Source organism: Gobio gobio, assembly GCF_949357685.1.
Source record: "Gobio gobio genome assembly, chromosome: 5".
In the NCBI taxonomy this organism is placed as follows: Eukaryota; Metazoa; Chordata; class Actinopteri; order Cypriniformes; family Gobionidae; genus Gobio; species Gobio gobio.
In genome coordinates, this window is record NC_137101.1 from 5,347,993 (window position 1) to 5,360,263 (window position 12,271).

Genomic DNA, 12,271 nt, shown 5'->3' on the forward strand with positions numbered 1-12,271 from the left:
AGGTCCCGCCTCTTACCGTAACGGGGAGATGAACGCGCTCAAACTACAGCCCCTGAAGGCCAAACAAAGGTGATTTGACTCCGGGATGAAAATAACAGCGTCTGAACGACATGGCGACAAACGCAACCGAACTGAACCGAACGCAACACTTCCTCTTCTCCACGAGGGAGCAACAAGACCACGCCCCCTTTTTCGCGTATTCTTGTGGGCGGAGGTTAGTCGACAAACTGTTCTATTGACGTAATTAAAGCAGGATGTACATGGATGTAGTCCAAACCGGCCGTTCGCTGTAGGCTTTGAAAGGGAACTTCTGTCAAATAAAATATCTCGCTTGGCATTGAACTTTGAGCTTTATAATTTTACAGGTATTATTTATGCTCTAACAGCAACATTACACACTAACTAAAGTTTGAAAAATGGGATCACGAAGAACAGGACCTTTAAAAGGCATTTGTTTGTGGATAGTAAAACATGTCTGCAACATTTATCAAGTTCATGGATTATTGTGTGTGCATTAATCATTTTGAGTCTAAAATCATCCCATAGCGCCCGTGTGAATGCAGCGTAAACACGGAGGACATTATAGTGATGATTACGCATTTATTTATTGTGTTATCCACTGTGGAATCCAGCGAATATATACACAGGCAATATAAAATACAAAGACGAGGATACAAAAAAGAGTTTTAAACATTTATGATACGAGCCCACATGTTTTACTTGTATATGTCACTGTAATAGTTCTAACACATCACTAGCTATGTTTCCATCACCCTGTTTTTATGCACATTTTGAAGTATCGCATCAGAAACGAGTGATTGATGCGCCAAATTTCAGGGGGGAAAATCCCTTAATTTGTAAAAAGGTTTGAGGTACTAATTTACTGTTTCTGCTGATGGTGTCAATAATGTTGCATAACATTTCAAATGTGGCCTCTGACATTCTGAAATGTCGTAGCCAAAGGTTGTGAGTAAAATATCTGGTCACTACGACCTCCCAAAAATCCTGCTGACATTGTCTTTCCCATATGTATGGGGCTCGACGTCGCCGTAATGCCCTTGTTGCAAGTGCCTTCATCCAAATTTCAGCTTTCTTCTTCTGTGCATAACATTCAATTTGGGAATTGCAAGCTGCACTGCTAGTAAATGTATAACCTGCCCAAAAGTATTAGCAGTCCTGTCTCCATTTTCTGTGCATGGCTTGTTTTATTTGCTGTTGGTTACTAGGCATCCGCTCGAACAACTTGATGGAAACGCACCTGTTTCGCATTTTTATAAAAATTCAAAAAATTGTTGCGAAATTTGAAAAGATTTGCTTCACGTTTGGATGGAAACCCAGCCACAGTCTTTCCACTGACACCTTTTGCGACGGTCTTGATATCTTTGGGTATGTAAAATGTGACGAATGTTGCTCTAGAGCAGGGGTGGGGAACGTTGATCCTGGAGGGCCGCTCTCTTGCAGAGTTTAGCTCCGACCCTGAAAAAAACACTCACCTGCCTGTAACTTTAGTTATCCTGAAGACCTTGAGGAGCTTCAGGTGTGTTTGATTAAGGTTGGAGCTGAACTCTGCAGGACAGTGGCTCTCCAGGACCGAGTTTGGAGACCCCTGCACTTGCGTGATGTAAAAGTCTCATGAATTCCAATGACTGTTCAGAGTGAGGTTGCATTGCAAATCATCTGACCTGTATCGGATTTAGGACTAAGTGGGAATTGAAAAGATTAGATTACATGGGGTTTGTGCTGTTCACACGGTCATGACACAAACAGAGTCACATATGAATTGGGATTTGGGCCACATTTACCTGCATGTCGCCTAAAAGATATTAGTCGAATTTGTTTAAACTCTGACAAAAAAAAACATGATACAACATGCATTTGGCCTTCTTCCGTCTTCCTTTTAATGTCAATACAAATCATTAGCTATGCTGAGCACACCTTGTCTTTCACCTTTCTCCTTTCCATAATCATCAGTTGTCTCCCAAATTGAGTTCATTTCTTCCTGGCCTGGCATTGCGCTGACATTTGCCAAGTGCGTCTTTAAAAGGCTTTAATCGGTCTTCGGCGTGTTTGTTTTTGGGTTGCTGTGGAAACACGGCACATAAATGAATGTCTAAGTGATCCATCATCTTTTCACTTTTTCCTCACACTCAAAGTCTCACTTTCGCCCTCTCTCTGTTCTTCACCGGTGCTCTCGCATGGCCATGACACTTCGCTAAGTGTGAGCAAACGAACTCTGCATGCTCCAATGGAGCTAGAATCGGACATGTTTGCTGTTGATTTTGGAGTGGGAATGAATAGCCCAAAAGGAAATTATGTTCCTGTATTGTCAATATAATGCATGCAATACTCATGGGCTGGCGCATTACATTTTGTAACTTTAAAAAAGCTTTTAGTGAAAACAGCACAAGCATCAGAAAGTATTGGCAATCATTTGATGATAAATTCTATGATATTTCACTCTAAAACATCATATCCTGTTTGATAAAAGTGCTTAAGGGTGTTCACACTTGTAGTTTGGTTCACTTGGTTTAGTCCTGGCGTTCACATCGGCATTTTAACACAGAATCTAAAGGCATAGGGATACGTTCACAACCTGTTTGGTCTGCTTTTATTACATAGATTTTGCGACTGAACTTACCAAACATCCAAACCAACGCTGTGTGCTGGGCTAAATGTGCTCGTCGTATGTGCATAGCTTCATATGATGGTATTTTAACCATCTGAGAACTTGTGAAGAGCTTATTAAATGTGTCATGACAGCAGCAGGAATCCCTCCGTTTTACACACACACACACACACACACACACACACACACACACACACACACACACACACACACACACACACACACACACACACACACACACACACACACACACACACACAAATGAAGATCTGTGTAGATGCTGTTCTTACGCCTGTACCGAACTGTGATGGGCAACATCGTAACTATGATGAGAAAAAGCAGGTGTGCTTGAGCATTGTCCTTTTTTGGGTCGCATCTTGTGACATCATGTCCCGTTTTAGGTTCGTTTACATGTCTTTGGTTTGTGTTGTGTTCATATTTCAGTCGAACCGCACCAGAGTTTGTTTGGAAGCGGACAGAGACTCATCTTTTCAGAGGTCTTGATCTGCTTGTTTGGTGCGCACCAGGGTTCAAATGACAACGTTCACACTTATTCAAATGAACCGCACTAACAGAGCAATCGCACTAGAGTTTGTTTTAATCGAACCAAATATGCCAAGTGTGAACACACCCTAAGACCCGGTTTCACAGACAGAGCTTAGATTAAACCAGGATTAGACCTTAGTTCAATTAGGACATTTAAGTAGCTTTTATATACGTGCCTTAGAAAAAAAAAACATTACTGGTGTGCATCTTGAGACAAAACAATGGATCTGATATATTTTAAGATATTTAAGTCAGCTAGCCATGGGCGTTGGAACCATTGTATGAACCACTCACTTTTAAACTCTGGTCCGTCCTTCGGATGAGACGTTTAACCGAGGTCTTGACTTTCTGTGGTCATTTAAAAATCCCAGGATGTCCTTCGTTAAAGAGTAGGGGTGTAACCCCGGCATCATGGCCAAATTTGCCCATTGGCCCCTGTCCATCATGGCCTCCTAATCGTCCCCATATATATAAATATGATTGACTTCATCATTCTGTCTCCTCTCCACCAATCAGCTGGTGTGTGGTGGGCGTACTGGCGCAATATGGCTGCCGTCGCATCATCCAGGTGGTGCTGCACATTGGTGGTGGATGAGGAGATTCCCCCCCTTCTATATGTAAAGCGCTTTGAGTGCCTAGAAAAGCGCTATATAAATGTAACAAAATTATTACCGTCTCTAATTTAGTTCATATGTCATTTCACTTACCCCTAACGATAAACACTTTATCATTAAACACACGTTAGATGCTTTATTTGCACTTTTCGGGTATTTTTTTTATTGGTATTGAAAATAAATGCTTTTTCGATCTGATATGTCATGGCAAAAGGGAGTAGAGCGAGTTCGGCAAAAGGCGGATTCGAACCTTGGGTCGATTCACGTCAAAACGTGTTACCCCTACAAGATTGCCGCTGTAATTAACTTGGTGTCTTCCGTAATTTTGTGGCCGAACAATACGTAAATAAGGCGGCCACTTGCACTTGATGTAAATGGCATCACCAGTAAAAAAGGTTTTTACAGTCTATGGGTAGGACCCACCCATATTTTTTTTGGGCTTCCGACACCCATGTAGTAAGATATACTTTAGCTTTATTATTTGATTATTCCCACTTACACTTCTTGCCAGGAATTTTGTATGCGTATATATAACATTTAATCCAATATTAAGATAATGGGCAAATTAAACATCCTGCATTGTATAAATGACCTGGACACCATATGTGGGCAAGACCCCTGGTGTCATCTACTTATCAGCTATTGGATGGTTTGACAAATATCTGGACTGAGTCTTCCATATGGTGACAAAACAAACACAGCCAGAAGCTAATGACACTGGCATGGTGACCAGGTGTTTTTATGAAAGGAAGCAATTGGCTGGAAATGACACTGTTGTTTTTCTCATGAGCCTCTGCATCCCTGTGTGATGGGCAAACTCTCACTGTGTTTCTGTTGAGGTGGCATACTTGATATAACAGTTGCCATTTTCCTCTTTGGGCTGTGTATTTTCTTCTTGGTGGTTTCTGTAGTAAAGGACATATACCTGAAGCAGAATGAGAGTTGACCGAATTGAATTCTACCAAGCAGTTGAGACTTCAATCAAGCCCCCACACAGAGTCTGTAATCGAGGTGATACCATCAGTGTGGCATAGTTATTACAGGCCCAGGTAGGATACGTGATGGAGGCAGGTATAATTGTGATAGTGACCCAAGGATGATCTACCATATCCCATCCATAGCATCCCACCCCATCTTGTTTAACTTGCTTGAACCAGTTTCTTCCACTTGGTTAAACACTGATAATCAACTTTTATTAGCTGCAAAAATGCTCTTCTTATTTAGTATTTCTGTATTGTGTCTAGTCAAAATATCTAAATATTCTTAAATCAAGATGCATTTACTAGATAAGTATAATGATGTAAGAAGTTTTCTTGTTTTCTGGAAAATATAATCAAAATGAAGTGAGCTTTTGCTTAAAACAAGCTAAATGATCTGCCAATGGGGTAAGAAAAACAATCTTTTTTTCTTGTTTCTGTCCCAAAGAGAAACAAGATTATTTTTCTCACCCCATTGGCAGATTTCATTTCATTTTACTTATCTAGTAAAAGCATCTCTATCTCGATACGTTTTTTTATATATATGTATATATTTGGACTGGAAACAAGACAAAAATACAAAGTAAGAAACACATTTTTTGCAGTGTAGTTGTTACTCATATTACAATCAAAGAGCAAATACAGCAATGCTTTTCACATGCATTTTGTCTCCTACGTTCCCCTGGAGAAACACGCCTGAATCTCAAGATGGCAGAAATAACACTGGCACATCTCAGACCTCCTTGTACATATGATCTGTAGGATTCAGATACAGCGACGTGTTCGCCAAACATGCCACCTGTTTGTTTGGCTTTTTGTGCAATTATGTAAGAAACTTTTGAATCTGCAATTGTCACGAACACCGGCAGATACAATTCCAAAACGTGGTTTAATATCAAGGCAAGACGGGCAACCGCACAACACACTTAAACAACTGAGATTGGACAAAGACAGAGTGAACAGGGGCCTATACCATGAAGCCGGTTTAGCCAGATATGTTTAAGCTTAGTTTGTGCCAATCCTGGGTTTTAGGTACCATTAAAGTGGTTTGGATTTTAGCAGTGTTCATCTCCATAGTATCTTAAGCTCCACGGCTAAACTGCTCCAGGGCAGGTTATGTTCTGGATAAGAGATCTCAAACTGAAATTGGACCAATCAGCTTTGAGCAAAATGACACACCTTTGATGCAATAAAGTCACTCCCCCTTTTTCTACTCCAAATGAAAGGTCACTACATAGCAAATGCGTCTGGTTTTTAACAATGCTTATTTATAATAAGAATTTTGAATGATTTAGATATAGTTTATGTAATTATTATACTCATAATCAATTACACATGTATCATTTTAGTTAATCAATCATTCATTTTGCACTTTGTTAAAATTAATATAAATAGCCTATATAAAGGTCATACAAATAAGCTTTAAAATAAAAAAATAAAGCTACATGTGAGCTTAAATGTTCAATTCTCTCTATATATCAACTAAACTAACTTCATAACTTTTACTTGTATATAAGATTTTTCTTTAAGTTGTCCTCTTTCATGGACAGCTCTTTTCTTCTTTCTTTGTAAATTTGTTTAAATTCTTAATATTTTTCAATCATGTAATATTCTGCAGAAGAGAGTTTTACTGATCCACAGCGTCTGATTGGTTGTTCACTACTGATGTCACAGCTAAACTCAGGATCAAAGCCTGAGTTGACAGAGAAAACGTATGATCAGCATCATGGGACCAACAAAACCTGAATATATTTGCTTGGTTTTGTCAACTCGAAACTAATCCTGTAACCCTTTTGTGTAAAGAGTTTAAAGAGTTTGTTAAGCTACCATCATGCAAACACAAACAAGGATAATTAACAGATCACAGCTGACACAAATGAATGATGATGGCAACCAGGGAGACAGACGAGTGGCGGGAAGCAGAACAAAGGAACATGTGACAGATACAAACAAACGGAAACTAAACGTGACTGTGACAGCAATGTTGTTCAGATGAGCATGCAACGTCTAAGACCTTTTCTGACCTTCGCTATTTGTGAGGGGTTATCTGATATAAACATATTCATTCCGTTGTGAAATATAATTCTCCCAAGAAACATATCAAGAATGAGCGCTACACCCTACACAAGTTCATGCGATCCCTTGGACAGAATGAATTTCACATCTGCCGGACAGGGGATGCATTGAGACTGGCACTGAACCAACTCAACGCTCTGTATACGATTTCCCGCTCTTTGCAACAATAGCCTACAACATGCAAGCCAATCTAATCAACATAGAAACGGGGTGTAAATTTAGTTACATTTCGCCTTCCCATCGATGTCTAGCTGTCTATTTTCCCTCTCCAGTATTGTTCTAGATTTTAAGCTTAAAAGCATCAGACCAAATATGTTTTTCTCCCACTTGCTGGTGAAGAAGCGATCGTTGGCCACCTGTTCCATCTAAGTGTTAATTCTGGGAACAAAAGCGTAGTGCTTGCCTGGATGTGAGTAATGTAAAAACACCTCATTCATGGCAGTTGGCAGCTAGCCATCCCGGGTCACCGGCTTGCACTGAGCTGATCAAATCCATCTCCACGGTGACTGTGCATGTCCCTGCTAAACCATTATCCTTCCGCAGTTCAGGGTAAATGAGGGCTAACGCATTACATGCTGTGAGCGAACCTGCCGCAAGCAATTAGGTCTCTCTCAATCCTCTGTTTTCCTTGGACTGTGATTCACATCTGTTCTTTGACAACTACACTTAACTGTTGCATAAGTAACAACACATCATTTATGCAATTTTGGCTTGGTTTGTGAATGTTTCAACTACGGTTGAGCAGTATAGATAAAACAACATCTTGTGCAATGTCTTAAAGGATTAGTTCACTTCAAAATTAACATTTCCTGACATTTTACTCACCCCCATCTCATCCAAGATGTTCATGTCTTTCTTTCTTCATTTGAAAAGAAATTACGTTTTTTGAGGAAAACATTCCAGGATTTTTTTCCACATCATAGACTTCAATGGCAACCAAAATGTTGAAGGTCCAAATCAATGTGGCTTCAAAGGAAGGGCTTCAGAGGCTCTGCACAATCCCAGATGAGGAATAGGTTCTTATCTAGCCAAACCATCAGACATTTAAAAACAAAAAATTGTCAAATGAATATACTTTTTAACCTAAATTGCTCATCTTGCGCTGCCATGGATTGCGCAATCACGTCGGAAAGGTCATTTCGGTCAAATGCAGGCTATTTTCGCTGTGTATAAAACATACAATACACTTCAAATGATTAGGCTACTCGTATATGTAAATATGCGCAACATTAAAAGGGGTTTATGCTATTTCATGACTAATAAATCATGTCTGTCACAGCAGTAGTTCTCCCTGCCACTATGTTTAAAGTTTATGGAAGAAAAAAAAAAGTTTAAAGTTTATGGCACACCCATCTCGGGAATTTGGGTATCAAAATTTTGCAGTGGTAAGCACTACATCAGAGGGCGTTCATGCACATTTTTTACCTCAGAAACTCGTATTTACGATAATTCCCAAGGCACGGGATAATACAAACAGCCTTTACCAAAAAACACTCCATCTTCAACTTCAAAATCATCCGAAATCCTTTTTTTTTTTTTGCTAAAGGGCGTTTGTATTAGTCTTCGCATGTGCACTTTGTTAACACAGGGGCGGTACTTCTGCCTACGTCTTGCGTGACCTTTCCGACGTGATTGCGCAACCATTGGTGTGTCGCAGAGAAGCGCAAGATGAGCAATTTAGGTTAAAAAGTGTATAAATTTATTTATTTTTTAATGGCTGATGGTTTGGCTAGATAAGACCCTATTCCTCGTCTGGGATCGTGCAGAGCCTCTGAAGCCCTTCCTTTGAAGCCGCATTGATTTGGACCTTCAACATTTTGTTTGCCATTGAAGTCCATTATATGGAGAAAAATCCTGGAATGTTTTCCTCAAAAAAACATAATTTCTTTTCGACTGAAGAAAGAAAGACATGAACATGAAATGAGATGGGGGTGAGTAAAATATCAGGAAATTTTCATTTTGAAACGAACTAACCATGTAAAAAGTGCTTTAGCGTCTTTGTAACCCTGTAGCAAGTCAACTGAAATAAGCGGCAATGCTTTGCAAATGTTTCTGAGGACAGTTTTTCCCCTTTAGTCTTACTTCCTAAGATCTTAACTAGCTACAAAAAGCGATGCAGCCACCAGTGTATCAGAAATCAGAACGGCCCCTCACTGACACCTGTAATGAGATCACAAGGGATTGCGGTTTCTTACCATATTCAGAGACTCGCTTGGGTTTACAATGTTGCAGTGCATTAGACCTGGGTGTTTTCAATATAATTAGCTCTTTTTCAAATCTTCAAACATACATTTTTTCCATCATCCCAATCTTTTTGCATCTGTTTAGAGTTTTAGAGTCAAGCCTCTTAGAGAATTTGAACACATTTATCTTGCACAATGCCGGAAGGAAAGGAAACTCCGCAGCCCTGGCCTCAGTTTTAGCCTTCAAGTGGGTTTGAAGAGAGAGTGAAGGAATCATTTGTCTGATTAGAGCTTGAAACCACTGATTGCAGCCAAGTACTTAGCCACCACTGATGGCTATATCCCACCACTCTGGCCTATTACTCTCAATCTGTGCACCATTAGTCAAGCACGTAGAGAAAAAAAACTAGATTTACTGGATTATCGCTTCCTCTTTGTTTGCCTTTCGCGTTTTGTTTTTGTTAAGCAATCCATTCACCTGCAGATTCCCGTGTACCTTTTGGGAAGGCGACTGGGCCTGATCATCTTTGATCCACTGGGATTAGATTGAAGTTGGACGAGGTCTTGAACTGGTTGTAATGCTTGGCGCTTTCATCCTGGGAGATTAAATTAAAGGCAGGATCAGGGATCAGGAGCATCTGCTGGAAGCTGTTTTGAATGCAGCATTGGAGAGCTTCCTGTTTTGCACTTTAAACGCCAATGTCCTGTAGTCACAGCTAAGCTGAGACAGTTGAATTTGAAGAATTTGAATTTGACCTACTTTTTCCTAACGTGTGCTCTGGTGTTGAGCGCAATGACGTCAATCGGTGGCTCTCGCGCCAAGTGATGCGCACCGTCTATGATCTCCTCATGTGGAGACAACTAGTCTCAGGTGTAAATTTGACTTGGAACTGGAGATGCAAATGTAAAGATTTTAGGAGGTCAGGCATGTTTTAATGCATTTTGATTTCTTTGTGTCACACTTCCCACATCAATATTAGACACCTTGTTCAAAACCACTGAACATATAAACCAGTTTTTTTTCAGGTGAAACATCACGTGAAGTATTGCATAAGATTAAACCATTTATGTAAAACTCATATTGCATATTGTAGCCGTGTAAATGTTCTTCTTTGTTAGGGTAATTTTTGATTAGTTGATGTTTTTCATTGTTTATCCCACAGAATCCATCTCAGGTGGGGACGGCCCTACAAGTGTTTTACAACCTCGGCAATCTGAGAGAGACCATAAGAAGTGTGGTAGATGGATACAGGACATCTGTGCAGGAGAACGTTGTTAATGCCCTGGACATTAAAGTCCTCACCCAACCTGCCAACACCAGAGGTTTGTTCGTTTAGTGCATTTGTGGCTGTTTTTTAGAGTGCTTGATGATTTTGCATTGTTTTAATGTGTGCATTTTGTGTCTGCTATATTTAGGTGCCCCTGGCAGAGCAATCATGCCCACTCCAGGGAATACGGCTGCGTTTCGAGCTGCTCTGTGGACGAATTTGGAGAAACTAATGGACCAGATTTGTGCAGCGTGTGGTCAGGTATCAAACAGACGTTACTATTATGAAACACTGTTAATGTCATTAGGCAAAACACCAGTAGTTCACAGATGTCCCTATCTATTGTGCTTTGGCTTCTTTTGGAATTTGTTGGGAGTAAAAAATTATAGAAATTAACTGGTCAAATTTTGTACTAAATACTAGGGATGTGACGAGATCTCATGCCACGAAAAAAAGCTGTCTCGTGTCATTGTCATGACCTGGTCATGACAGAGTGTGAGGGTGAAGTTAGGATAGAATATGCCAACGCTACGTTTACATTACACCTCCACTCTAGTTTTGCTTTTTATAGAAATAAAAACAATTTAATTCAGGTGGATAACAGTCGCTTCAATTCCATCAGCTCATCCAACATGAGCTGTTTGAGTCGATTTGTACAGTGCACAGCACTGCCACTGATCACACAACGAGAAGACAATGTGTGTTACGTGTTAGTGAAGCACTCGCATTGAGTGTGTGTTATGAGCAGTGTTGGGGGTAACGCATTACAAGTAACTTGAGTTACGTAATAATATTACTTTTTCCAAGTAACTAGTAAAGTAACGCATTACTTTTCAAATTTACAACAAAATATCTGAGTAAACATGATGGTTATTGTAGTTCTAGACTAAATGTGAGCATTTATTCTATCTCACTTGCACAATAAAGATTCAGAACTCCTCAAAATGAATAAAATCAGTCAAATGCAAAATCAGAGTACTATGCAAACCTCCAATAATTAAATGTTAAATAAAACAACTATTTTTGATGCATTTAATCTACCTCTATATTTAATTTACCAATGTCTTGCTGCTGACCTTTGATGAAGAAAATTACTAGATTTTGTTTTTTTTTATTGGTAAAACTTTTTTCTCCTGAATCCTATTCTACCATTATCCAGAATGGCAGCAGAGCTGCGCCCTCTACTGTTCATGCGTAAATTTGCATTTTTACCTCAGCCTGAGGCTTATTATTTCAATTTTGGTATGAAGAGGTCTTTACCGTTGCACAAAAATATAACTTTTTTGTTATAAAAAACAAAACAAAAACAATCCCAGCCCAGGTGAGAAAAAGTAACGCAAAAGTAACGTAACGCATTACTTTTCTTAAAAAGTAACTAAGTAACTCAATTAGTAACTTTTTAATGGAGTAACGCAATATTGTAATGCATTACTTTTCAAAGTAACTTTCCCCAACACTGGTTATGAGTGTGTGTTACGTGTTAGTGGACTGGACCGTGGCGGAGGGTTCGTTTCGCAGCAGAAGCGTCAGAATTTTATTTTAAAATTAGCGTTCAGCACCACCTCTCCCTATTCAAATATGACGCACAATTGCGAAATTTAAACTGAAAAATAAACTGAAAAATCACTGCGTTACCGCTGTTACCGCGAATATCTCCCAATATGAAAGCTATCTCGTTGTAACCATCTCTTAGCTCTGTATCATGCTTGAAGAAAAATGTGGTGGTCTCTATTTGCACTTTAAATATTGAGTACTTTGATTATGGTTGTTGTTTGCACTTAATATCTGATCAATTTGTGGGAAGGAGTTCAGTTAGGAGGTCAAAAAAAGCTCATGTGCAGTTCTAAGGTCTGAAGAGACATTCATACAGGAGAAAAGCCAGTCAGTTGAGTTTTTGGCAAAACCTTTACAGTGCTTGTTGTCTTTTACTGCACAAAGGAGAAACTGAAATGACATTCATTACAAGATTATGAGTTAAAAC

At 39.5% G+C, this 12,271-nt stretch overlaps 1 protein-coding gene across 3 annotated transcripts in view; it reads left to right on the forward strand.

Moving 5' to 3' along the window:
* Positions 1-12,271, forward strand: part of cog5 (component of oligomeric golgi complex 5) — a 124,395-nt gene that overhangs the window by 59,238 nt on the left and 52,886 nt on the right. For all 3 annotated transcript variants that reach the window (XM_079817832.1, XM_079817831.1, XM_079817833.1), the window contains 2 exons: positions 10,186-10,345; positions 10,439-10,551. In XM_079817832.1, coding sequence (XP_079673958.1) covers positions 10,186-10,345; positions 10,439-10,551 — 273 coding nt within the window. The remainder of the gene's footprint in view (positions 1-10,185; positions 10,346-10,438; positions 10,552-12,271) is intronic.